This window comes from Pipistrellus hanaki, assembly GCF_964339955.1.
Source record: "Pipistrellus hanaki genome assembly, chromosome: 14".
Classification (NCBI taxonomy): domain Eukaryota; kingdom Metazoa; phylum Chordata; class Mammalia; order Chiroptera; family Vespertilionidae; genus Pipistrellus; species Pipistrellus hanaki.
In genome coordinates, this window is record NC_140516.1 from 52,978,553 (window position 1) to 53,003,119 (window position 24,567).

The 24,567-nt window shown below is 66.0% G+C and overlaps 1 protein-coding gene across 9 annotated transcripts in view; it reads left to right on the forward strand.

The window, feature by feature from the left end:
- Positions 1–24,351, forward strand: part of CTBP2 (C-terminal binding protein 2) — a 76,598-nt gene extending 52,247 nt beyond the window's left edge. For 7 of the 9 annotated variants that reach the window (XM_084904552.1, XM_084904556.1, XM_084904555.1 and 4 more), the window contains 9 exons: positions 8,829–8,981; positions 19,393–19,547; positions 19,708–19,852; positions 20,299–20,505; positions 21,239–21,453; positions 21,631–21,761; positions 21,957–22,084; positions 22,413–22,530; positions 23,037–24,351. In XM_084904552.1, coding sequence (XP_084760678.1) covers positions 8,924–8,981; positions 19,393–19,547; positions 19,708–19,852; positions 20,299–20,505; positions 21,239–21,453; positions 21,631–21,761; positions 21,957–22,084; positions 22,413–22,530; positions 23,037–23,217 — 1,338 coding nt within the window. In that variant the 5' untranslated portion in view covers positions 8,829–8,923 and the 3' untranslated portion in view covers positions 23,218–24,351. Of the gene's footprint in view, positions 1–8,828; positions 8,982–13,831; positions 15,174–19,376; positions 19,548–19,707; positions 19,853–20,298; positions 20,506–21,238; positions 21,454–21,630; positions 21,762–21,956; positions 22,085–22,412; positions 22,531–23,036 lie in introns of those variants that run through there. The other 2 variants (XM_084904558.1, XM_084904559.1) reach the window with 2 other exon arrangements.
- The last annotated feature ends 216 nt before the right edge of the window (positions 24,352–24,567 follow it).

Sequence of the window (24,567 nt, forward strand, 5' to 3'; positions counted from 1 at the left end):
GAGCAGGGGTCAGTGCGGGGAGCAGGGGTCAGTGCGGGGCGGCACCCAGAGGAGCCCCGGACCAGCGCTGTGGACGGCGCGCACCGCGGCCGGCAGAGCCGTCTGCCGTTCCTGGGGGGTGCTCGTACCCGCGCTCCTCGCACTGCCCGCCTTTGGGAGAACGGGAACGGCTCCTGGCTGCACCCCGCCTGGTCCTGACGGAGGGGCCCGTGCTTCCAGGCGTGGGTGCGCCGCCCCCTCTGCCTGCTGCGTGGGTGAGCGTGGGCGCAGCGCGGGGTCGCAGTCGGGGCTTCGGTAAAGCTCTGGCTCTGGCTGTCCGGGAAGAACAGACAAGTTTCCGGAAGGCCTCCGAGCTTTCTGGGCTCCGACGAGAAGCCTGGCTCGGCCCCTGTGGTTCCTGCGCCCTGTGGGGGCCGGGGGCTTGAGGACAGCGGACGGCCAGCCCCCCAGGCCAGCCCTGTGACTGTCAGGCCTTAACAAAGCCCAGGCGCCTGCTGCTGAGGGAACAGGATGCGCTTGGGAAGGAGGATTAAAAGGTAAGTTGGATCTGGGACAAATCAGGTCCAAAGCCCGGGCTTTTGTCAACAAATGAACTTGGCCCTATTTTAAGCCGCTCATGTTATGTACCGGGACTTCCTGTTTTTCCAAAGAAACGCGTCTTCTGGACTTTGTGATGATGGATTTATTGAAACGTTTGCTGTTCCAGTGAACCAAGTAGTTTTCCACCAAAAAGTGAAACTGGAGATTCTGTGCCGGAGAGGCCGCACGTGTGCACACGCAGTGTTCCCGGCCAGGCCCCCCCACTCCGCGCACACACACACACACACACACACCCCGCCCGCCCGCCCCGCTCGGTGAGCGGACAAAGGCTGGCTGCAGTCAGGGTCCCAGGCGCCCCGCAGCCCGGGCCTGGCTGTGCGGGCGGGGCTGCTCGGGGACAATCGCAGGGGCTCTGTTGTTCGGGGCTCAGTGGGGCCATGTGCTCTCTTTCTAGGAGCGCTGGCCCGGCCAATCGGAGCAGCCTAAGTCCCGCCCACTTCCTGCCGACCTCTCGACACCGACAGATGGTTTTCCTTACTGGTGTCATTAGGCCTCTGTTCGCGCTGACCTCATCAGATTGTATTGGGGCCATTTTCATAACTTTTGTTTCCAAAAACCCATTTAACCCTTCCTGAGCTCCCTCTGAGAATCAGATCCCCGCTTCCTGCTTCTGCCCAGCGAGAAAGAAGCCTGGGAGGCGGCGGGTGGACTGAGCCCGCCCGGGCCCGGTCTCCGCAGAGCTGGTGACCCGGGAACAGGCACAGACATGGGTGCGGGCAGCTCCCAGCACCCCCTGGGAGAGCATCGCCACTCATCCAGCGGTGGGGCCCCGGGGGTGACGGGGAGGTGGTCCCCAGGAGGCACACCTCAGGGCACCGTAGCCCTGGGACTGCCATTGCCGCGATGGGCTGGGCGTGATGGCATGGGAGGCCTAGGCCTGTGGAAGTTTCTGGAGCCAACAGCCCTCGTCTGAGTACAGACCCCACCCGGCCAGGGGCTGTGCATGGTGGAGGCGGAGGGTAGAGGCCGGGCCCAGCCTCCCTGGAAGCTCACAGCGCGGCAGTGACGCGGGGCACGTGCGCTGGGCCTGGCGCTCTGGGCTGGGGTGTCGTCAGAGGGCTGGGCTTCCTCTGGCCCCTCTGACAGTGGGGGGGAGACCTGGGAGGCTGGGCAGCTCCCCAAAGCCTCGCCCGGAGCGGGTGGAGGCCGCGGTGGAGACTGTGCGGTGTGCTCTGCACTCGGAGCGGAGTGTGCAGGCCGCCTGCACCTGAGCCGGCGCCTCAGTGCCCAGGAGGCACTGCTGTGCAGGTGCCGGCCGTGGTGCAGGGTGCGTGTGGTGAGGACATCCCCGCCATTCGGGAGCGCGCAGTCAGAGCTGCGGTCCCTGGTCCTTCCCTCGGGGAGCCCTGCCAGGGGCCGAGCACGTTTTCTTAATGAGACTCCAACCATTTCCCTCTGTCCTGCTGGCCTGTCTCTTGGCCAGCGGGTGAGGGTCTCCACCTTCGGGGCGTTAGTCGGGGCTCGGGCCGTGGTGGGGCTCAGGGAGAGGAACTGCCCATTTTCAATGGAAGGCCTGGCTGACGCTGGCTCTGGGCTTTCAGATTTCCGATCGGCAACAGCTGGCGGCACTGCTGGGGGTGGCGGGGGGTCCGTGGGGATGGCGGGGGCCCTAGGGGATGGGGGGCCCGTGGGGATGGGGGGGGTCCGTGGGGATGGCGGGGGTTCCGTGGGGATGGGGGGCCCTAGGGGATGGGGGGGGCCCTAGGGGATGGGGGGGCCCTAGGGGATGGGGGGGTCCGTGGGGATGGGGGGGGGTCCGTGGGGATGGCGGGGGTTCCGTGGGGATGGGGGGCCCTAGGGGATGGGGGGGCCCTAGGGGATGGGGGGGGTCCGTGGGGATGGGGGGGGGCGTGGGGATGGGGGGGCCGTGGGGATGAGCAGAAACATGGGCTGGAAGTGACTGAGTTGTTGAGTCTCGGGTTCTCAGTCTGTGAGGGCAGCAGTTTGGATTTGTTAATTTCTCAAGCCTCAGAATGTCCCAGAAATGCCATGGTTTCAAGAAGCCGTCCAGGGCCACAAAAGCATGTGTGCATGTGTGCACACACATGCGGTTTTGTGTGCACCCCCCCAGGCTACACTCCAGGCCTCTGCCCCTGGGTTCCCGGCATCTCGGCATCTGTCAGCTCTCGTGGCGGGAAAGGCTGCGCGGTGCTCCGAACGGAGCAGAGGCCCCCGTGCTCCCCGCTCCTCCCTCCGAGCGCAGAGCCTATAACATACCACAGAGCTAACGTGCTCATTGGACGGGACGGCGGGGTGGCCCGGAGCGCCCCGGGGGCGAGGGGTGAGGGCCGGGCCGGCGTCGGCCTCTAGCAGGTGAACAGCGGCTCCCTCGCTGTCCCCGCGTCTGCCTGCGGAGGGCGCACGGGAAGCTGCACTTTGGACCGCGGGACCCTGCGCCGGCGAGCAGCACCTCGTTGGAAAAGGACGGCGCCCGGGCAGACGGCACTCCTGTCGGTGGCCCTCCCAGGAGCGTGAGCTGCGCTGGGGGGCGGCTCTCTATGCACCGGGCCGGCCTGGAGATTGCGAACAGCTTACGCGGCGCCTGTTTGGCTTGGGCCCGCCTAGCTGCTCTGGTCCACTCCCCCTGGACTTGGCACCGAGGCGGCCCTGCTGTTCCGGAGGCGGTGGGTTCGGAGGGAGCGCTGTCTGTGAGACCATCTTTCCAGACGCTTGCTTTCTGAAAATGGGCCCGCACCGGCCCGCCATCGGTTCCTCTGCAACGTGTCCCCACCACCCGCCTGAGGGCCCTCGGGCTGAGGGCTCCTGCAGGCAGCCTCGGACCCGGCCTTCCTGTGGCCTCTCAGCCTCTCCCTGGCTGCCAGTGGCCACACGCCTCTCTGGGTTGTCCACCCCGACGTGGGCTGTGGCTTGGAACGAGGTGGAGAGAGGCTTGTGATGTCCGAGCAGGCAGGGCCGAGGGGCTCCCGCAGCCGGTGGCCTGAGAAGGCGGAGTCGGCTCAGGTGGGCACTCGGATCCCCATGTGTGGGTCCTTTCAGAACATCACCTGCCAAGTCAGGCCAAGAATAAGCCGTATCCTTGGGGCATCTGTTGCTATGGCAACCTTAGCTTCGCATGGGCTGAGAGGATGCTGGTCCTGTGGAGGGTGGGACGTGTGCCCCCTGCTTCCGCGCCGATGGGCTGGCAGCCCCTCCTTCCCTCTCAGCCGGAGCCTGTGGGCGCCTGCGGGGGGGGGAGGGGGGGCAGGGCTGATGCGCTGCATCTGTGTCTGACTTCTGGGACCCGGTGATCAGGAAGACGGCGAGGTCGGCCCTCGGCTGTGGCCGGCGGCAGGTGGAGGCCCGGAGGAAAGCCTCCCTCCGCCGGCACCGGGGCCGCACCGCTCCTGGGAACACTGCCCTCCTCCCTCCGAACGAGCGTCTGGGCGGTGGTGCGTCCTGAGGCGGCTAAGGTTTGCAGCAAACACCCCGGGGCGAGGGAGCTGAGGCCACCAGCGGCAGGTGTGCCCGTGCCGGGAGCTGTGGTTTGCCATGGGAACCCTGGCAGGCCTTGGCCAGCCCCTCAGCCCATTCCTGGTAAACAGGGCCTGTGCCAAGCTGCTTTCCATCCCGTCCCTGTGCTCCCTCCCGGTGACTGATTTAAACCAGGCTCCCCACCAGGCGCCCCTCTGCTCCGTGCCGGCCTCCAGCTCAGGGGACACGCTGCCAGCCCAGGCCCCGGCCCCGGGCAGGCTCCGTGCTCCCCGGCCCGGCTGTGTCCGAGGCCCGAGCATGTTCCCGTGAGGGCGACGGGAGGTGCCCGCCTTCTCATCCGGAGGGAAATGCAGGGTGTCATCCTGAAACCACCCGCCTTTTCTCCCGGGACCTGGACTCCAGCTCCCAGCTCTCCGAGAGGCCAAGCTGGGGTGGACAGGAGCCGGGAGGGGGAGGAGGGGGATCCTGGCCAAGCCGTTCAAGCCCACAGCCTCGGAGGCCGAGCAGGGCGTGCAGTGCCCTCTGCTGGCCGCAGGGCCCCGTGCTGGGCACCAGGCCTCCGGGTGGGCCTGCTCTGGGAAGGGCTGGGACAGAAGCCAGCCGCATACACACGCACGCACACACACACACACACACGCTGTGAGCCAGCCGGGGGTGCAGAGCGCGGGCCCTCCTGTGGGGTCCAGCCGCGGGGGCTGGTCTCCCAGGGCAGCGTGGCCCCGCGGGAGGGGCAGGAGAAGACCGCAGGCGTTGGAGGCTCCAGCGGCAGCGCGGGAGCAGGCGTCTGACGAGTCTGTCCACACGATCTCTAAAAATTCAAGATCCCGTCGCCACCACTTGTTTAAAAGGCTTCTTAAATATATCTTTATTGATTTCCAAGAGGAAGGCAGACAGAGAAACACCAGTGATGAGAGCGAATCGCTGATTGGCTGCCTCCTGCACGTCAGACCGAGCCCGCAACCTGGGCATGTGCCCTTGACCGGAATCAAACCCGGGACCTTTCAGTCCACAGGCTGGTGCTCTATCCACTGAGCCACACCGGCTAGGGCTGACAACCAACTTATTCCTGTAATTGTCTTTATTAGACATTTTAATACACATGTAATTCATGTATGTTAGAATAAGCCAAATAATCCAGAGTTGCCTTAAAAATGTTAGATTTCTACTAGTCCCCACCCCCACACCCCGTTGCTTAGACTCTGTGTTTTCAAGCTCAGCACAAGCTTAGCAGTGGCGTCCACACAGCTGTCCTCCGTGGCTCCTGCCCCCGTGGCCCCCGGGCCCGGCCCTCAGTGGCTATCAGCTGCTTCATCTGTGGTTTCTCCCGCATTCGCACCAGCGGCAGACACCGCCCTCGGTGACCCCTGGGCCCTGAGTGACCTCCCCGCGGCAGAGGCCGTCCGCGGGCATTTCCTGAGAACTTTCATCGTTCTGGGTGCGTCCTCCGAGCTGGGTTCCCTCTCCTCACTCGGTGTAAGCATTCCGCAGATTTCTGCTCTCGGTATGCAGCCAAGGAGGAGTTGTTGGGTCAGGGTCAAGGTCAGGGCGGGCCCGGTCAGCTGGTCTTGGCCACTCTCCTGCCCAAGGGGAGGACGGGGAGGACAAGCCTGTGCGTGGGTCCTCAGTCCCCAGCCAGGCCCCTGGGAGGCCCGGCTCCCCCTGTCCCCCCACACCCCTCCTCCCCCGTCAAACCCCTCCGGGCAGGGGCGCAGCCTGCGGTCCTCCGCCAAGCCCCCCAGGCCCGCGGCATCTGACGGGGGCTGCAGGCAGGCAGTGCCCTGTCCCCAGCTGGGGCTGCAGGCAGGCAGCGGTCGTGCCTGGGACCCCGTGAATTACAAAGCAGCGTGTTACCTTTTGAAGGAACAGACACTCATCCAGCCGGTGACCCGGAGCTGTGAGTGCTTGGTCTGGGGTTCCCGCAGCCGGTGTGGGGGCGTTTCAAACCCGCACGCGTCTCAGTTCCCCAGCGCCAGGCGCAGGCGTGGGAAAGGGAGGCGGACTGTGAACTGTCTGTGCGTCTGTCTGATACCATTGTTGCATCGGCCCGGGAGCAGAGGGTGGGGCCCCCAGAGCCGATTGAGGGCAGCGACCAGGGTGTGACCTTGCCGCCGAGGGCTGGGCTGCTACTGGGCCTTCCCTGGGGACAGATAAAAGCCGGGACCTGAGTGGCAGGCTGGCCGGGCTCCAGGAACGGGCGTGGAGCCTCAGTGTGGTTACCTCCTGGCAGGGGTGGGCTGTGGGCGAGGCTGCCCTGCACACCTCGTGCTCCTTGGTGTCTGAGCCTGTTTTTAACGTGGGGGTGGGAGGACAAAAGTACAGAAATATGCTGCCAGCTACTGAGCCAGTGGCCACGGAGCAGGAGGGGCTGGGGGCGCCCACGATCTCCCCCCACAGGCTCCGTTTCACCCTGAGAGACTCCTAACGACTGTGGGCTGTGGAGTTAGTCTGCCGTTTAACCGGGCCAGGCTCCCCTGATCCCCAGCCCCTGGACACGTGTGTGTTGGATCTGGTTTCTAACAGGTCCTCGGACCAGTGTACTGAGTGAGACCGCACAGCCTGTGGGAGGGCCCCCTGCTCCTGCTGGGCCCGGGCTGTGCCCGGTTCTTAAAGGAGCCTGAGCACCCAGGACAGCGGGGCCGGAGGAGTCAGGGCGGCCCGCCTGCTCAGGCCTGTGACGGCCCGGCCCGCCGGCGAGAGGGCAGCCCTCACCTGTGCTCGGCGCTGCTGCTTCTCCGCTGGGTCCCTCGCCGCCGGGGAGTGAGCCCGACGCGTCCGCGAGCCTTGTGGCCTGTGGTGCAGGAGACCCTGGAGTGTGTGTGTGGGGGGGGTCCCTGTGCCCCGGGGCCTGCTGGGAGCCTTTGCATTTCCGTGGCTCATCTCACCCTCCCAGCGTTACCCTGCCCTCAGCTGTGCCTGCCGCGCAGAGAGGGCTGTGTCAGTTAAGTCCCTGCAGGAGCATTTCATAAGTTCTTGCTTCCAAAGAAATGCTGCGGGAGGGGATCGGAGCTTCAGGAATCAGAGGTTTCTGCCCCCAGGTCCAGTCCACGCACACCCAGACTCCCTGTGTGCGTGGCCACCTGGGACGGCCCCCGGCGGAGGGCCAGGAGAGCCGGCCCGGAGCTTCCCCTCCCTCCCACCCCCTCCACAGCCAGGCACACAGTAAGCGCTTTTTAAAAACTTTTTATAAATAACAGGACACATTGATTTGTGTAGCTGATGCCGGTCTTCCCTTTGATTGCATCATGGAGGTTCTGCTATCAGGTTTTCGGGAGGGAAGCCTCTAATTACTCAGATTAAAATCCAGAGGGAGCAGAGGAGGCTGTGCCTCACGCAGGGACTGGAGGGCCAGGTGTGTGCTCCATCCCTCAGACGTGACTCAGACGTGACGCTGTGCCCCTCACCTGAGACCCCTCACCCTCTGCGGGGCCGCCCGCCCGGGCTCTGGCTTCCCACAGCGGCCGGGAGAGCCACGCACTTGGTCAGAGCTCGGACCCAAGCTCTGGGCAGGCCGAGTGCCCCCGGGGCACACGAGTCCTATCCTCTGTGATGGCCACCCCCCTCCCCACTGTGCAAAGCAGCACCGTCCACTACATCGTCACCGCCCAGGCCTTCCGTCACCCCTTCCATGAGGGCTCCTTCATCTCCCCGGCCCGGCCCGGTGTGAGTGCTCCCGGCCTGGTGTGAGTGCTCCCGGTGTGGGAAGTCTGGGCAGCTCGCGGATTCGTGTTGCGTTATTTATGGGAACAGACGTTGTGCTTCTGCCTGGCTCTTTAAAAAAACAGCACACAGCCCTAACCGGTGTTGCTGTCAGCCTGCTGACTAAAGGGTCCTGGGTTCGATTCCAGTCAAGGGCATGTACCTTGGTTGCGGGCACATCCCCAGTGGGGGGTGTGCAGGAGGCAGCTGATCAATGTTTCTCTCTCATCGATGTTTCTAACTCTATCCCTCTCCCCTCCTCTCTGTAAAAAATCAGTAAAATATATGTTTTTAAAAGCAGCCACAGAATTATTGCCATAAATGTTTGGGGTGCTTTTTCAGTCTCGTTGCTGGGAAATTAGCCGTTAACCACCGGGGGCCGTGAGCACCTGCCTTTCCACAGTCAGCCTGCATGCCGGCCTGGGGCAGAGGGACGGGCCTCCCTCTGTCCCTGTCCCTCCGTGGCTGGGTGCCGGGGCACCTCTCTCCTGTGGGTTCTGTCCAGCTGCGGCTGCAGCGGCGAGCTCAGAGCTGGGGCACGGGCAGGTAACAGGATGGTCTGGGCTGGCCCATGGATGAGCCGGAAGTGAGGGTCGGGGCTCCCTCCTCATCCTCGGCGGTACCTGGCTTTCCCTCGGAGGCTCCTCGTCCCCAGCCCGCCTGCCGGGACGCTGCCCTCGCGGTGGCTGGGGAGATGGCACTGGGCCCGCTGAGGAGGACGGGCCTTTCTGTCCCGTTCTCCTGCCGTGGCGGCCAAGGCTGTGTTGTCCACAGCAGCTGACCCCTGACCCCTGGCCCCCGGCGGGCAGCGTGGCAGTTCCTGTGAACCGCCCGGCAGAAGGCCTCGAGCCTCATGTGGTCGCAGGTGGTGCCCACATCCCGGGCCGCGGGCCGGGGGCTGCTCCCAGGTGCTCCCGGAGCCTGCACCGCCCCCTGCGGCTCTGCCCGGGGTCACACACGCACCGGACAGTCCGCGGGCTGTGCTCGGCTCTGGCGGTGAGGACAGGTCATCCCACGGCAGGTCAGCGGCTCGTTGCTGTTTGCAGCCCGGAGTTAACAGAAGAGGCCCGTGGAGTAAGGCTTTTTTCTCCTTGTTGCAGGTCCACAGCGGCGTCATGCCCGCAGCCTCCTGCCCGTCCCCCTAAGCCTCAGAGGACCGCTGGCCTTGAATCAGAGTTGCAAAGTCCGCTAAAGAATGGCCCTTGTGGATAAGCACAAAGTCAAGCGCCAGCGATTGGACAGGATTTGCGAAGGTAAGAGCCAGCGTGCTGAGTGGTTTCAGCCAAAGGCCACTGTCCTGCCTCCATCGGGACCGTCACCGGGCTCACCTCTCTCGGGAGCTGGTTCCCTGGCCAGACGGTGCGCACAGCCACAGCCCAGCGAGGCCCTCGGCACCTCCAGCATGGCCTGTGGTCAGCAGGCCTGACCTTTGCACAGAGGTCGAGGCCTGGCCTCCGGGCGGGTGGGCGGGGAGGAAGCTGGGAGGAAGGAGGCCTCAGGTCCCCTTTTTCCGCCCGCCTGGGTCATTTGCATATGAAAGCCCTGGATATTAGAGCCATCTTCCTTACTTCCTGAGGTTTCCGGTTCGCCCTGTTTCGAATTAAGACGTTTGCAAGGACGAATGGCACATGGATCCCAGGAGCCGGGCTGCCCTGGTGTGCGCGCCCCTGCTCTCTGAGGATGTGCGAGTGCGTCTGCCGTGAGAGGAAAACAAGCCCGATCAGCATCTAACGGGAATGGCCCGGCACTGACAAGGCTGGGGAGGCAGCGCCCTCTCCTGGGGGGGCGGGGAATCCAGGCCTGGCCGGCGCCCCCGGGTACCGGGCCGGCTCAGCCAGTGCTCCCACCTGGTCAGCCCCTGACTCGGACAGGAGTGCGTATCCACCGGTTGTCCATGCAGACGTGTTCTCTGAGTAGACGTGGCTCCAGCCGGGGTTGGAGGCATCCAGAGCCGCGTTCTGCCGAGTGGCAGCACGCCGTAACTTCTGAACCGTGGTCCGAACATGAGCTGAATGAGTGCCAGCTGCGGCTCCTGCAGGGGGAGTGGCGGAGGTCTGCCCGGGCGCAGGGCCTTCGCCCGGGTGCCGGGCTCGGGTTCGCCCAGCGCAGAGGCCCCCGCTCCCGGCGTGGCCTCCGTCCCAGCAGCTGGAACACGGTCTGTGAGGACCGGCAGGCCCAGCGGGATTGCTGTAAGCAGCCCTCTGTCTGCACGTGCCCTTGATCTCCGCTTGATTGCGGTGCCTGATACCAGCCATCGAGAGGGCGAGCAGGGCCTGTGTGCGGCCGCTCAGTACCGAGGCCTGGGTTTCCCTCTGGGTGTTCGCTGGCATGACGGGCGGGCTCGCCATCAGAGTTGGCAAGTCGGCCGACCACCAAAGGGTCTGGGGTTCGATTCCCAGTCAAAGGCAGGAACCTAAGCTACAGGATTGGTCCCCATTCTGGGCACCTGTGGGAAGCAACCAATTGATGAATATCTACCTCCCCCCTTATACCCTCCCCCCTCTTTCTCTCATTCTCTCGCTCCCTTCCACTCTCTCTAAAAACTAGTTGGAAAAATAGCCTCAGGTGAGGATGTAAAAAAAAAGAATCGGTGTTTAAGCTGGCTGTCTATAGGTAGTCCACAATCATTTGTAATAAATATCTACAAATAGTTCCAAAATGTGGATATTTAAAATGGGATTCATAATGTTGCTATACATTATAATTATATGTTTGGATCAGACAGTTACCCACATTTCCAGTAATTACGTGATTAGTGCTGATTACCTTAGCTGTGTAAATATACAACAGTCAGCTAGACAATGTCGATGATGCTGGAACCGAGCCCTGTGTCAGCGATGGAGGGCGGCAGAGGAGGGCAGCCACGGCGAAGCTTCGTGGCAGTCTGCGAGGAGGGACATGCCTGCCTTCCTCCCGGGCCCCCGGCCACCAGTCCCTGCCACTGGCCCCGGCCACCGGTCCCTGCCACTGGCCCCGGCCACCGGTCCCTGCCACTGGCCCCGGCCACCGTTCCGGGTTCGGTCAGTTTGGAGGCGCAGGCCTCGCCTCTGCAGGGGAGAACCAGGTTGAATGTTTTACTAGTTCTGTTGCTTAGTGTCTGTGACGTGCAGGCTTCAGCTTCTCTCCGCTTTTGTCCATGCGCTGTTGGGCTCCGACTGCACTCGGCAGGGTTATTTAAAGTCGCCGATTCTAAGAGCAGCGTGTCCATTCCGCCCTCGTCCACACTGCCCGCGTCCACTCCCCGCGTCCACTCCGAGGGCCGGGAGGGTGCCCCTGCTGCTCTCGCCCCCACCCCCCGGGCTCCCCGTGCCCAGGTGCCTAGGAGGGTGTCCACCTCTCGAGCAGGTTTTCTGGGGACAGAGGAAGAACAGCTTAAAGGCAGAAGCTGTGTAAACACAAGCTCTGAGACACGTGGCAGGAACAAACCAGCCGTCTGGGCTCAGCAGAAAGTGGGAAGTGGGACTCGGAGCCGTGAGGCCCTCTGACCTCAGCATCGCCCCGGAGCCGAGGGGGCGGGGCTGCCCTGGCCCGGCTGCTGGGCCTCTTGGCCCTGGGCCTGGTGGCGGAGGAGGACCGGGAAGTGGAGTCGCCGCTCGGGGCCGGGCAGTTAGCCACGGGAGCGGCGTCCTGGGACTCAGAAGCCAAGTCTGGGGGCTCGTTCCTCTTTCGGAATTGGCCCGTCGTCCACAGGAGTTCTCAGAAAGACGGTCCTTTCCGGAACCTCGCTGCTCACAGGCCGCGGTGCTGAGCAGCAGGGTCCGTCCGGGGTTTTCACCCACCACAGGAGCCTGTCATCTCAGTGGGGACGGAGACCCGGGCCTCCACAGCTTGTCTGCCAGAGTGGGGCACGGTCGCCACCTGCTGTTGGGTTTTGTCACTACAAGAAGAGCGGAGAAGGAACACTGCGGCTTAGGCAGCGGCCCTCTGTGGGCTAGGGGCCGGGTCCCGGCCTCGCGGAGCCCCCGGCCCCCCGTTTTGAGTTGGGGGGTTGAGAGGTTGTCTCTTAGCGGTTAATCTGACACTCAAATAGCTGCTTTTGTCAGTGACAGAGTTGGGAACACTTGGGGGTTTGGGGATTTCTGAAAGGGGCAGAGAGCCCAGGCGGCTCGGAGTGCTGGCTCTGGGGCCTGGTCTCCTGCCCCGAGCTGCACCGGCCCCGCTCCTCCCAGCCCAGCGCCTCAGTGAGTCACAGCTCCTGGCGCATCCTGTGGACAGAACGCCTGCACCAGGGCCTGGTGCCTGCACGTCAGCAGGTGAAGCCGTAACATTCGGTCCCCGTGACAGGCCTGGTGCCAGAGACGCCCGCCCGTCCGGGGTCACTCCGCAGCCGGGTTCGCCGCGGCCGGGTCCGCCGGCAGGGGCGGGGGGCGGACTCCCCTGGGGGCCGCGTACGGTCTGAGACGGGGAGGGGAGGAGACGTGGGCTGTTTCTCGGGCAAAGGCCTGTCCTGACGGGTGCTGCCTCCGCGGACCCGCCTTGTGCGTGCTCTTCCCGCGGCGTCACCAGGGAAGCCGCCATGTCTGCAGCCCCGGCGCAGAGGGAGGGAGGGAGGTGGCCTGTGAGCCAGGCCCGGAGACAGGCCCGGAGGCGCGGCCCGCCCGGAGCCCGGGAGGTCTCGGTAACCGGAGCGCGCTGTCCCCATTCGGCCGGGTTCTGTTACGTGGGCCTGCCTTTTGCACTGTGTCTTCTAAGGCCGTGGTCAGCAAACTGCGGCTCTTTGGCCCCTTGAGTGTGGCTCTTCCACAGAACACCATGGCCTGGGAGAGTCTGTTTTATAGAAGTGGCGTTAGAAGTTTAAGTTTAAAAAGTTGGCTCTCAGAAGAAATGTCAGTCACTGTACTGTTGCTGTTCGGCTCTGCTGACAATGAGCTTGCTGACCGCTGCCCGGTGTGCAGGAAGCGGAGTGGGCTGTGGGCGGGAACATCCTGTCCTGAGGAGGGCCGGCCTCCCGCCGGGGTGGGGCCAGCACAGCGGGGTCAGGGGCTGGTGCCCGTGCTCCCCCTGCCCGGCCTCGGCGGGGAGGGTGGGAGAGGGTTGGGGCAGTAACAGACTGCCATGGAGCAGAACCCGAAGGCTGCTCTTCAGAAAAATACTTTTATTGACAACAGAGAGGAAGGGAGCTGCGTCCCCAAACAGACGGGCCATTGCCCAGCAGCGGACAGGTCCCGAGCCGGCTCCGGGGACAGTGCTGACAGCACGTTTGTCCCGAAGGTGCATCCACACTGACCGCCAGGGGCGGCAGGCGCTGCCCTCCGCACTGTCCCCCGGTTCCCGGAAACGGCCTGCCCCCCTCCTGCCTCAGGCCTGCACTGTCTCTCCACCAAAAAGGGGTTTTTGTGCGGCTTGGCCAGCGTGGCTCAGTGGTTGAACGTTGACCTATGAACCAGGCCCGGGTTGCAGGCTCCCTTCCTCTCTGATGTGAATAAGAATATTTTTTAAAGAGAGCCTCCGGTTTTGCTGCACAGCGGCCGGAGCTAGTCCTGGCGAGACAGCCCAGGCTCTGGCGTTCACTGGATTCCGGCTCTGGGTTGGTCACCGCGGAGGCACTCGGGCCAGAGGTCCGTGTGGGTGAGGCATCGGCGCAGACGGCCATGCTCGGCGCCTCATTCTAGAACCGCAGGAGCCGGGCCTTTTTACCCACCAGCCTGCCTGCTCCCGGTTAATCTGTTCTGAGCCGTGCGCAGTGGATTAACATTTCATCGGCGGATTAGAATTGGACCCACATTAAAGCGTCTTTTCCTCTTCCCTTCTGTCCCTTGTGGGGGGTCGGAGGCGGGGGGGGGGGGGGGGGCAGGCCGTTTGGGAGGGGGAGGGGAGGGGGAGGTGCCCTCCAGAGAGCACCCTGGGGAGGCCAGGGAGGGGGCCTGCGAGCCGGCGGCTCCCTCTGGTGAGCAGGACAGAAGCTCGGGCTTTATTTAGCTCCTAATCCCCGGGCAGCAGGGCCTGGGAGCCGGGGGGGCTGCGGGCGGGAGGCCGGCCGCCGCTCGGGTTCCGGGATTAATAATTGAGGCGTCCTCGGCAATAGGACACCGGGTGCTCTGCCAGCTCCGGCCCGGCACGGCGGCGGCTGGATGTGTGCGGCTGGAGATCCGTGCGGACCCCCGCCGGCCCCGGCCCCATGCCAGTGCCCAGCAGGCCCGTCGGGGTGGGGCGGTCCCAGAGCTGGGATGCCGCCGGCTGGGGCGAGAGCCCCTGGGAGGCGGCCGAGGCGGCGGGCCAGGGCGCGCTGACTGACGGGGGGCCCTGGCATGAGGCGGCGCCCGACCTGTGCCAGGAGGCCTTCTACAGCGCCGTGGCCGGCAGGAAGGGCTCGGCGCCCGACTTCGCCTTCTACGGCAGCCGCCAGGCCGTGCTGGCCGCACGCCTGCCGCCCCGGGACCCCGGGCCCCGGCCGCTGCCCGGCTACGGCGGCCGCGTGGCCTGGGAGCACGTGCCCGGCCGGGGGGCCCCCCCGGACGCGGCGCCCCCGTACCGGGACCCCGCAGGTAAAGCGATGGCGCTGGGGCCGCCCGCCCGCTACGCCGGGGAGCTGGCCGCCTACGCCGCCGGCCAGGCCTACGAGGACGTCGGGGAGCGGCCCGCGGACCCGGCCCCCGCCCGGCAGGCCGCCCCCACCTGCCTGGTCGTGGACCCCGCCGGGGCCGCCTCAGACGGGGGGCCGGGCGCCGCACACCGAGGCTACGGACCCCACAAGCCGGCCTACGAGAGCGGCGGGGCGGACCTGAGCCCCCCGGGGCCGGCCGGCCGGCGGGGCGCGCCGCCCGAGTTCCTGGCGCTGCTGCGGGCCGAGGGCGTGGCGGAGGCCACGCTGGGGGCGCTGCTGCAGCAGGGCTTCGACTGCCCGGCCGTGCTGGCCTCGCTGGAGGAGGCCGACATCAAGTGCGTGGCCCCCAACCTGGGCCAGGCCCGCGTGCTCAGCCGCCTGGCCGGCCACTGCCGCACCGAGATGCAGCTGCGCCGGCAGGGCCCGGGCGGCCCCGCGCCCCGCACCCGCTCCGGCCACCGCGCCGAGCCGCTCGGGGACCCGCAGCCCCAGCCCCTGGGCCCCCTGCAGGCCGCCCCCCGCGGGGACCCCGCGCGCCGGCCCTCCAGCGCGCCCTCCCAGCACCTCCTGGACGCGGCCGCCTACCCGGCCCCGCTCTTCGCCGCCGACCCCGGGTACCGCGCCCCCGCGCCCTGCGCCCTGACGGCGCGGCCGGGCCCCGCGTACCCGCCCCCCGCGCGGACGGCCTACTCCACAGCGTACACGGTGCCCATGGAGCTGCTCAAGCGGGAGCGGAGCCTGCACGCCGCGCCCCTGCCCGGCGCCCAGCCCCTGTGGAAGCCCCCGGCCCCCGGGGAGCCGGCCGGCCCGAGCCTGCACACGCCGCACGCGCCCTACCAGAAGGTGGCCCGGCGGACCGGGGCGCCCATCATCGTGTCCACCATGCTCGCCCCGGAACCAAGTAACGCACCTCCTCCCCCAGGGGCCCGGGACAGGAGGGCGGGGGGCCACGGGGTCCTGGCTTCTGTGCTCTCAGGCTGAGCTCGGGAGGCCACACACCCCACACGCTCTCACACAGACACCACACACACCACGACACTCTCACACACACCCCCACACGCTCACACACATACCACACGCTCTCACACACACACACCATGCGCTCACACACACACCACGCACACCCCCACACACACCCCCACACGCTCACATACACACCACACGCTCTCACACACACCCACACTCACACACACCCACACATTCTTACGCACACACACCATGCGCTCTCACAGACACCACACACACCACGCATGCTCTTACACACACACCACACACGCTCTCACACCCACAGGGCGCTGGGCCCAGGGCCACACACACACACACACACACACACACACCCCGCTCTGGGGCAGCTCAGGGCAGTCGGTGGCTTTTCCTTTTTGGCGCTGAAACGGCCATGTGTCTGGGAGAAACTGGGAAATCGTTCGGAACAGACGCAGCCGCCAGTTCTTGGGGGGCGGGGGGGGGGCTCTGGAGAAGGCGGGGTGCTGTCCAGCACCCACAGACCGTGTCACTCGCTGGCCAGGACGTGCACCGCCGTGGGAAACACCTCAGGGGCTGGTCGGGCAGGAGCCAGGCGAGGGGTGCCGCCCGCAGCTCCCTTTGGGAAGCGGGAGAGGCGGGCGCTGGAGGTGGGGGGGGGGGCGGGCACGCTGGCCGGCTGAGCCGCTGCGGGGGGCGGGTGCGCTGGCCGGCTGAGCCGCTGGGGGCCCGGCGGGTCTCCTGTCTGCAGGTCCTGGTGTTTGTCTCACGGAAGGGTTGATTCTGAAGTCTGAGCGGTTTACTTGCCTTTTGTTAAAAAACAGAGAAGCCCGTGTGGCTGAGGAACCGCCGATGGTTTCCGAGGCCCCTCCCCCTCCGCTCGCCATTCTCCCTCGCAGCAGCTGATTTGCATGGCGATGACATTTGTTGCTCCAGTAATTTCATCTGATAATGGCTGGGCTTGCAAAGCGGATCTGAAAACATATTCCTTAATTATGTGTTGCTAAGCAACGGGAGGGTTGGTCATAATCACGGAAAGATTATCTCCTCCGTGAAGTCCTGGGAGGCTGGCTGCCGAGGACCTGCCTCCCGCCTGCCCCCCTTCCCGGCCCTTTCCTCTGCCCGCCCGCCCTGGGGGCCTCGTCGGAGCCGCTGGTGGTCAGTGCTGTTTGCGGCGAGGGGCACTGATGGGCCTGTGCCGGCTCGGCCTCCCAGGGCTGACTGCACGAGGTGTTGGGCAGGCGGGGGCTCAGCCCGGGGGTGTTGGAATCTCCCTCCTGAGGGGCAGCACCCGGGCCTCAGGGCGGACACTGGGCCTCACAGGGCCCCCTCCGGCCTGGGCGGAGGAGACGGGGGTCTTTGAGTCTGGGCGTGGCTGCCTCAGCCGCTGGGTCACGCCGGCATGAGGAATGCCTCATCTCGGGCTCCGCCTGGCTCCCCTTCCCCTTCTCGTCTGGGGGGCGGGGAGCTGGGTTCCGCCTGGCTGTCGTCCACGTTTGGACGTTTCCACGTGTCCGTTTGCCCTGACCCGCTCCGTCCTGGCTGGCTCCCGTGTGCTGTCCGCCCGGCGGCCAGGGGCGGAGGGCCTGCGAGTGACACTGGGCGGCCGCTGCCCTCAGGCCGGCCGGGGGCGGCACCGCCCAGGCCCCTCCGCGGCCGCTGGCACCGCCATGCCCTCCCGGGCCGGTGTGGCCGGGCTGTGTGCGGCGCCGGGTAGAGGGCAGCGCTGCGCCATTGTCACTTTTTTGCCCCAAAGGAGCCGAGCACAGGCTGCAGGGGCCCACTCTCCGCCTCCCCTTCCTCCGCCGCTTCTCTGGGCCGCCGGCTTCGTGGGGTGCAGCTTGGACCCCATCCGGTCACAGGGACGCTCCTGAGAAGGGTCTTCTCCTTTTCGGACCAGCCCCCGGGGGTGGCGCCGCCGCTCGGCCCTCGCAGGCTGACACTGACTCCGGGTCAGACAGCCCGGCCTTTCCCCGGGAAACAGGAGCCCCTCGGCCGCACCAGGGAAGCACAGCTCCGCTCGCCCCTGTGGCTCCGGCTCCTGGTCCTCGGGGCCTCCCTCTGCTCCCCCTGCGCCTGGCGCCCCGCCGGCCCCCAGGTCCTGCGGGGGAGGGGGGTCACACCGATCACTTTTTCCGATTGTCTCCTGCCTCCTGCCGTGGGGCCATGGGGCCGGGGAGAATTTGCCTGGCTCCTTCCATCGGCCTCACTTCACAGCGGGTCTTGGCTTTGCCCTTTGTCTGGGGCTGGTTTCGGGGGGCTGGCTCTGGGATGGGGGACAGCCCAATGGCGGCCACACCCAGCCTGGCCGTGGACGGGGTGAGAGTGACCGTGGGATTCTCGCTGGGCCTGGCGCTCGGGGGGAGCAGTGTCTGGAACTGGCAGCCTCCCCTTTCATTACAAACCTCGCTGTGGGGCTCACTGAGCACCTGCGTGCATCTTGCCCAAGCCCCCGGCAACGGAAAGGCGGCAACCCCCTGCAGCACCCACCCTCCGGGCACCCCCCTGCGGGCACCTCCCCTCCGGGCACCCCCCCCCTGCGGCCACCCACCCTGCAGCACCCCCCCTGCGGGCACCCCCCTTGCGGGCACCCACCCTGCAGCCAGCCCCAGCTGCTGGTCTCCGCGGTCTCCTTGCTGCCATGTTTACAGACCTGATGACGAGGCGTGGTTACACCCCCCCCCAGGGGGCACTCACGGCCGGGACCAGGCAGGTGGAGCCTGGGGCAGCCTCCCCTCCCGGTGCCCGGGTGCCTGGGTGCCCTGGGCCCTCCCCTCACTGCTGCTCGGCCTGGAGCACGGCCTTTCCTCAGCAGCAGCCCCCCTGGGCTCCCAGACCTCGCACAGGACACGTGGTTCCCACTCTCTCCAGGGCCCCCCGCCCAGCCCGCAGCGCGGACCCCTCAGCCCTGCGGCTCCGCCGGCCTCGGGCTGGGCTGCGGTCCGGACGCCACCTCCCGGCCCAGCCCGCTGCCTTCTGCCCACCGGGCCAGTTTCTCCAGAGAGGGGAGCCAAGGCGGAGGGAGGCGATTGCTAGGCAACCTGGCCTTTGTTTCCCGGGTAACGAGATGCTGCTCTGGTGCTGTGGACGGGCATCTGGTGGTGACGGCCCCGCCTCCCGGGCGCTGCCTGGTGCCCCCCTTTCCTGGCGCAGTGTTTTAACTAACAACTCGCGTTTCTTACGGCCATGAACTCTGCAAACCTTGTCCCGTGGACCTCCTTCCTGTGGGGTCCAGTCCGAGCTCACCCTGTGGGAGGCCCGGGGCAGCGGAGGGGCTGGGGTGGCCGTCTCACCATCCCTGGCAGACGTGGGAGGGAGCTGGTGGCCGGCAGGCCGGGGTGGCAGCGGCGCCCTTCAGCTCCTCCTCCGGCGTGTCCCCCCTCCGCCCGGCCCCTCGCGGCTGAGGGCCTGATGTGAGGGAGATGGAGGTGGTTCCGCGTGACCTGGCAGCTCCCTCTTCCCTCCCCAGAGGGCTGGGTCTAAGGGCCTGTCTTCGGGAGACCCGCCCGTTCACACGCACACCTGGGCCTCATGGGACGGGAGGGCCCGCCGGGGGGTTCGAGGCGGCGGGCCCCGTCCTGCCCGGTGCAGGGATGCGGGGGCCACGTCACTGGGCGTCTGCTCTGGGCGCCCGGGTCCTGGGGGGGCAGTTGGCGGGAGGGACCCTGACTGCTTGAGGGCCCGGCCCTCCCCACCCCTCCCTGAGGCCAGGACGGGCCTGTCTGCGTGGTCAGCGCTGTCCGGGGGCCGCCGCGGTGCCGGGCTCGGTGCAGAGCAGAGGCCACGGGGCTGACCGTGCGGTGACGAGCCGGGGATGCGAGCCGGGGGCCACGGAGGTGCGCGTGGCCTTGTTGGGATTCCGTGGCCCGAGTTCCATGAGGCCGTGGCTTTCGCTCCGTGGCTCCTGCCGGCTCCGTGTGAGGGTGTCACCGGCTCGGGGCCCAGCCTGGACCCACCACCCGAGGCCCCGCAGGCGGCATCCCGCCTCCTCCAGTCCAGCCCCTCGGTCCCAGCGCCGCCCTGTTGGCTGTGCGGCCTGCAGCCCCTCGGGCGGAGGACGGGGCGGGCGGGCCTCGGGGCAGGCGGCGGAGGCGCGGGCACCGTCCCCTCCGCCGCCCACCAGCCCTGCCGCTCCCCAGGTATCCGCCCCCAGATCATGAACGGCCCCCTGCACCCCCGGCCCCTGGTGGCGCTGCTGGACGGCCGCGACTGCACCGTGGAGATGCCCATCCTCAAGGACCTGGCCACCGTGGCCTTCTGCGACGCGCAGTCCACGCAGGAGATCCACGAGAAGGTGGGACCCGGCCCGCAGGCCTGGCTGTGCCTCTCCCCGCCCCTCCCCTCCCCGCCCACCCCCTGTGGCCAGAGGCCAGCAGCCCCGGCCGGGGGAGCTGTCCGGCCCTCGTGCCCCGCCTGCCGGACGCGGGGCCCTGGCTGCAGCTCTGTGCCCGCAGGTGCTGAACGAGGCCGTGGGCGCCATGATGTACCACACCATCACCCTCACGCGGGAGGACCTGGAAAAGTTCAAGGCCCTGAGGGTGATCGTGCGGATAGGGAGCGGCTACGACAACGTGGACATCAAGGCGGCCGGCGAGCTGGGTGAGTGGGCGGCTCGGAGGACAGGGCCTGTGGGTGCAGAGGTGCACCGGGCGCCCCCCTCCCGGCGGCTGCCGCCTGGGGTCTGGGCCTCCCCAGGGGAGGGCGAGGCGCTGAGGGAGCAGCTGGCTGCTGGGGGCTCCAGGTGCTGAGCCCAGGCCTGTGGCCCTCGGAGAGGCCCTGAGGTGTGGCCTCGGGGCGTCCTGTGCTGCCAGCGGGGCCCTGGCCTCGGCCTCTGCTCCCTGCAGGCTGGGCCTGACCCTGTAGCCATGGCTGCCCCAGCCCTCAGCCCTAGGGTGCTGCCTGTAGTCCCCAATGTGGCACTGAGGGGCCTGTGAGCGAGGCCTCCATGCCGCCCGGGCGCCTGCACCCTCAGAAGCTGCTTCACTGGCCTCTGCGCCCCGGCCCCGGCCCGCTCTGACGCTCACCCCCGGCCCTGCCTCCTCCAGGGATCGCCGTGTGCAACATCCCGTCGGCGGCCGTGGAGGAGACGGCCGACTCCACCCTCTGCCACATCCTCAACCTGTACCGGAGGAACACGTGGCTGTACCAGGCGCTGCGGGAGGGCACGCGGGTGCAGAGCGTGGAGCAGATCCGCGAGGTGGCCTCGGGGGCAGCCCGCATCCGCGGGGAGACGCTGGGCCTCATCGGCTTCGGTACGTGCAGGGCCCTGCGGCCTGGGACTGGAGTCTGCTGTCTGCAGGGGGCTGGGCAGCAGGAAGGCGCTGGGCCTGCCGGTTCCCGGGGCTCCAATAGGGTCTGCGGGCGGGGCGGGGCGGGGCGGAGCCCGGAGCCGGGAGGCCTCAGCCGGAGTCAGCGGTTGTCCATGGTGACACGGCTGCTGGCCACACGTAGCGTTTGGGAGGGGCTCCGTGACCCTGCGGGTTACTGACCTCCGCCTGGCCCCTGGTCTGTAAGCTGGGGAGGCAGTGAGGCCAGCTCTGCCTCTCGGGACTGGGAGGGGGCGTGAGTGACGCACGCGGCGGTGAGTGCCAGCCTGGCTGTCAGAAGGCTCAGGCTGTCTCTGGGACTGAGGGTCAGCCTCGGGGCGGCCGAGGGGGCGACTGTGGGGTGGGAGGGCTGCACCCCTGTCCGCTCTGGGGCTGGTGTGATCCCTCAGTGCACAGGCCACTCGGCCTGGGAGGCAGGACGGAAGGCAGGCGTGCTGAGCCACAGTGCCCTCTGCTGGCACGCCAGGTCCGCTGCCCTGCAGGTGGCTCTAGGGAGAGCTGGCTGGTTCTCCGCCTCAATGGACGGGGCCTCAGTGAGTCCTGGCCAGCACGCGAGCCCGTGCGGACGCTCACTCCTTGGCTGCGCCCTTGGCCGCCATGGAGGCCAGTCCGTGCTGTTAGGAGGCCAGGCTCGCTCACCCGGACGCTCTCTCCGCAGGTCGCACGGGGCAGGCGGTCGCCGTTCGAGCCAAGGCCTTTGGCTTCAGCGTCATCTTCTACGACCCCTACTTGCAGGACGGGACCGAGCGGTCCCTGGGCGTGCAGAGGGTCTACACGCTGCAGGACCTGCTGTACCAGAGCGACTGCGTGTCCCTGCACTGCAGCCTCAACGAGCACAACCACCACCTGGTCAACGACTTCACCATCAAGCAGGTGCGCCCTTGTTGGCTCCTCAGCCAGGGGCCAGGCCGGCTGGGCCAGTGAGCAGGGGCGTCCCCAGGCGGCAGGGAGGAGCCCGGGAGGCGTCCCGCCCGAGTCCCTGGCAGGATCAGCAGGAGCCGACAGGAGACGCCCCGCCCTCGGCTCCCGCTGACGCTCTGCCCCCCCCAGATGCGGCAGGGCGCCTTCCTGGTGAACGCGGCCCGCGGAGGGCTGGTGGACGAGAAGGCCTTGGCCCAGGCCCTCAAGGAAGGCAGGATACGTGGCGCAGCCCTGGACGTGCACGAGTCGGAGCCTTTCAGGTGGGCCTGGCCCCCACGCCGAGTCCCCGGCCCCTTTCCCGGACGGGGCGGTCTGCTTGGTCTGTAGACACGGCTCACGGGCCGGCCTCACTGGTCCTTCTGTTTGTGCGTCGTGGCTGCTCCAGCCTCCCTGCCCGCCCGGGGGGAGCCGACCGGGGAGGGGCCAGCTCCTCAGGGCGTCTCTGCCTTCTCCAGCTTTGCTCAGGGGCCCTTGAAAGATGCGCCGAACCTCATCTGCACGCCCCACACGGCCTGGTACAGTGAACAGGCCTCGCTGGAGATGCGGGAGGCCGCCGCCACCGAGATCCGCCGCGCCATCACGGGTGAGCCCGCCCGGGGTCACGGCGGGGTCACTGTGGGCAGACCTCACGCTCAGGCTGGTGGAGTGGGTGGGCTGGGCCGTTGGGGCGCGTCCCCAACGACGTCCCAGAGGGAACCGGTCCCTCTCGGCCACAGCGGCCAGTGCACCGGGCGGGGCCCTGCTCCTGTCCTGGCTGCCGCAGGGCTGGAGCTCGGTGCAGCCGGCCCCTCCCTGGAGGGAGGTGAGCTGTCAGATCTCTCGGCTCAAACCACAGAGATTGGCCCCGGAAGCCCCTACCAAGTCTGACTTTAACCCCCTCGCCCTCAGGAAACGTAACCATCTCGTTCCAGGCCGCATCCCCGAGAGCTTAAGGAACTGTGTGAACAAGGAATTCTTTGTTACAACGGCTCCTTGGTCAGTAATAGACCAGCAAGCAATCCATCCAGAGCTCAACGGTGCCACTTACAGGTGAGGCTGCGGGAGGACGGGCACGGGCAGCACCTGGGCGGAGGGATCTCCTCCTGCCCCCTCTGCCCAGGCCTCAGGGCCCAGCCTAGAGCCGGGCTCACTGCGTGTGAACCCTGCGCCCTGCTCTGGAGGCTCAAGGCCTCGTGTCTGCACACAGCACGTGCTGCCAGCATGTGCCTCTGCTCTGCCTGTCACACGCCAGCAGCCCAGGCGGCCACATGTAGGTGGAGAGGACTCCAGCTGCCTGCTGGGGGTCAAGCCCTGTGCAGGATTCCCGCGTGGAGGGCAGAGCCACGCACAGGGGTGGGGGACACCGAGCTTGGATTAGACAAACCAGGCCTTGTTGCTCGTGACTTAAGTCAGTGTTTGAGATTTTACCCAGGTTCCTCCTTGCTCGGGGGGAGGTAGGCTGATCGATCATCCCATCAGAGAGACCAGAAGAGGGCGGAGCCCAGCGCGTGGCACTTCCTGTCCTGGACTCACCTGCCCTTCTCTGTGCGCCTTAGATACCCGCCGGGCATCGTGGGCGTGGCCCCAGGGGGGCTTCCTGCCGCCATGGAGGGCATCATCCCCGGAGGCATCCCCGTGACGCACAACCTGCCCACCGTCGCGCACCCTTCCCAAGCCCCCTCTCCCAACCAGCCCACCAAGCACGGGGACAATCGGGAGCACCCCAACGAGCAATAGCAGAGGATGACCACGGTCAGCCTGGGACCAAGAGACAGTGGACAACAGAGGAGCTGAGAGGAGAGGAACGGGCGTCCGCACTGTCACCAGTGTGACCGCTACAAGAGCTAGAAGCCGAGACGCGGGCAGCGGAAGGTGCTTCCATCGCGGAGGGAGGCCCGGAAAGACAGGGCGTGACTGATTAACGACCAACTTCTGTTACTGTGTGTTAATTCTTCATCTGTGCGTCCGATCACGAGTAGACCCTTTCCTTTACCAGCCCCTGGGGCCCCGCAGGTCCCGGACATCTGGCTGTACAGAAGGTTGTTGCGTCAGGAGTTGCAAACACCAATAAAAACATTGCGAGGCAATCGCCGTCCTGTGACTCTCGTCCCTCGGTCCTCGGGGCTGGTCACCTCTTTGCTATAGGAAGACTGCATTACTGCGAACCGGGAGGAGCCGTCGGCCGGGGCCAGACCGCTCGCTGCACGCACGGAGGAAGACGGTCGCTCCTGGACAGAAGTCTCCCGCCCGAACTGCATACTGAGCGGGCGAGTGGTTGTGAGTTACGTAATACCCTCTAATGATGCAAAAAAAAGAAAAAAAAAGTATTAAGTTTCACAAGCTGTTTGTACTCAAATATATTTTCTCAGTTCAGATCCTCAGCTATTTTATTGAGTGGAAAGTCTTGAGCCGAAAGGTTCAAGGAGAATAATGTTGCATTTCCTTATGTCTCAGGAAACACTTTTTATGGTAACTTGTCAGATTGTCTATGAACAAACCCACTTTTTTAGACATTGATAAAACCTTCTTTTCTTCACGTGATATTTTATACAAGAACACTTCAGGTGTGTTATTAGATGTGACTGATTTTAACAAATCCTATTAGATTTGTATCAACTAGTTACATGTTATATTCATAGTCTTTTGTGAATCATTGCCTTTTTGTTTAAAAGATGGCCTATTTTGAGCCTTTGTATAGGTACATTCCTGTTTTTGTGACAAAAACCTTTAAAACTGTCCCAAACAGAAAAATAATGGCTATCAGAAATGTTTTGTTTTAGTGTGAGTTACGTTACTGTATTGTTTCTTGTAAAGGTGGACATTTAGCGTTCGGTGGTTTTCAATAAAAAGTGATAAAATTCTGTTCTGAAATCCGCGGGCAGCAACCTCTGCTCGAGACATTCCAGGCCCTTCGACAGACGCCAGGGGCTGACAGGGACCGAGGGCGAGCGCGCGCGATGCAAAGCACAGCCCCTTGGAAGCCCCTCGTTCAGGCACTCCGTTCTTAGGATGAAACAGTGGGTTAGAACTACGTCAGCTCAAGAAACAAAATTGGTCAGGTTTGAGAATTTGGTTTTAATTTTCCTA